We start from the raw sequence: 794 nt of genomic DNA on the forward strand, positions 1-794 counted from the left end.
GCTTCTTTCCACCCCACACCCTCCCAAATTCCCAAGCTCTCGCTCACCCCGCTCCCCTCCTGGATGTCCCTCCCGATGGGCACCTCTGGGCACCACCTCCAGAACGTTCTCCAGCACCTCATGACCCTTTTTAGGCTCTTTTTCGGTTCTTTTTGAGTTCTTTTTAGGCTCTTTTTAGGCTCTTTTTTTGGTTCTTTTGAGGTTCTTTTTCGGTTCTTTTTTTGGTTCTTTTTAGGCTCTTTTTCGGTTCTTTTTAAGCTCTTTTTGGATTCTTTTTCGGTTCTTTTTATGCTCTTTTTAGATTCTTTTTTAGGCCCTTTTTTGGTTCTTCTTAGGTTCTTTTTAGGCTCTTTTTAGGTCCTTTTCACGTTCTTTTTCGGTTCTTCTTAGGTTCTTTTTCGGTTCATTTTCGCCTCTTTTTCGGCTCTTTTTTAAGCTCTTTTTAGCTTCTTTCCACCCCACACCCTCCCAAATTCCCAAGCTCGCACTCACCCCGCTCCCCTCCTGGATGTCCCTCCAGATGGGCACCTCGGGCCGCGCTTCGGCCGCCTCCAGCAGATTATCCAGCACCACCTGCCCGATGAGATCGTGCCGCGACGATGACCGCGTCCCGGGAGAAGCGGTCGAAGTCGTAGACGCCGAAATGAAGGCGCCGCGCCGGCAGCTCCCCGAAGGGCACCCCGAAACTGAACGTCTCGTCCCACTCGGGGTTCAGCGTCCGCCGCAGGACCTTGGTCTGGAACTTCTTCTTGCGGTCGGGCAGCAGATAAATCTTCACGTAGGGGGCCGAGCAG

At 51.8% G+C, this 794-nt stretch overlaps 1 protein-coding gene across 1 annotated transcript in view; it reads right to left on the reverse strand.

The window, feature by feature from the left end:
* Positions 1–794, reverse strand: part of LOC103615205 (synaptotagmin-3) — a 15734-nt gene that overhangs the window by 10138 nt on the left and 4802 nt on the right. Inside the window, 2 exon segments of the mRNA XM_017733674.1 lie at positions 493–597; positions 599–791. Coding sequence (XP_017589163.1) covers positions 493–597; positions 599–791 — 298 coding nt within the window.

Source organism: Corvus brachyrhynchos, unplaced genomic scaffold, assembly GCF_000691975.1.
Source record: "Corvus brachyrhynchos isolate BGI_N302 unplaced genomic scaffold, ASM69197v1 scaffold2475, whole genome shotgun sequence".
Classification (NCBI taxonomy): domain Eukaryota; kingdom Metazoa; phylum Chordata; class Aves; order Passeriformes; family Corvidae; genus Corvus; species Corvus brachyrhynchos.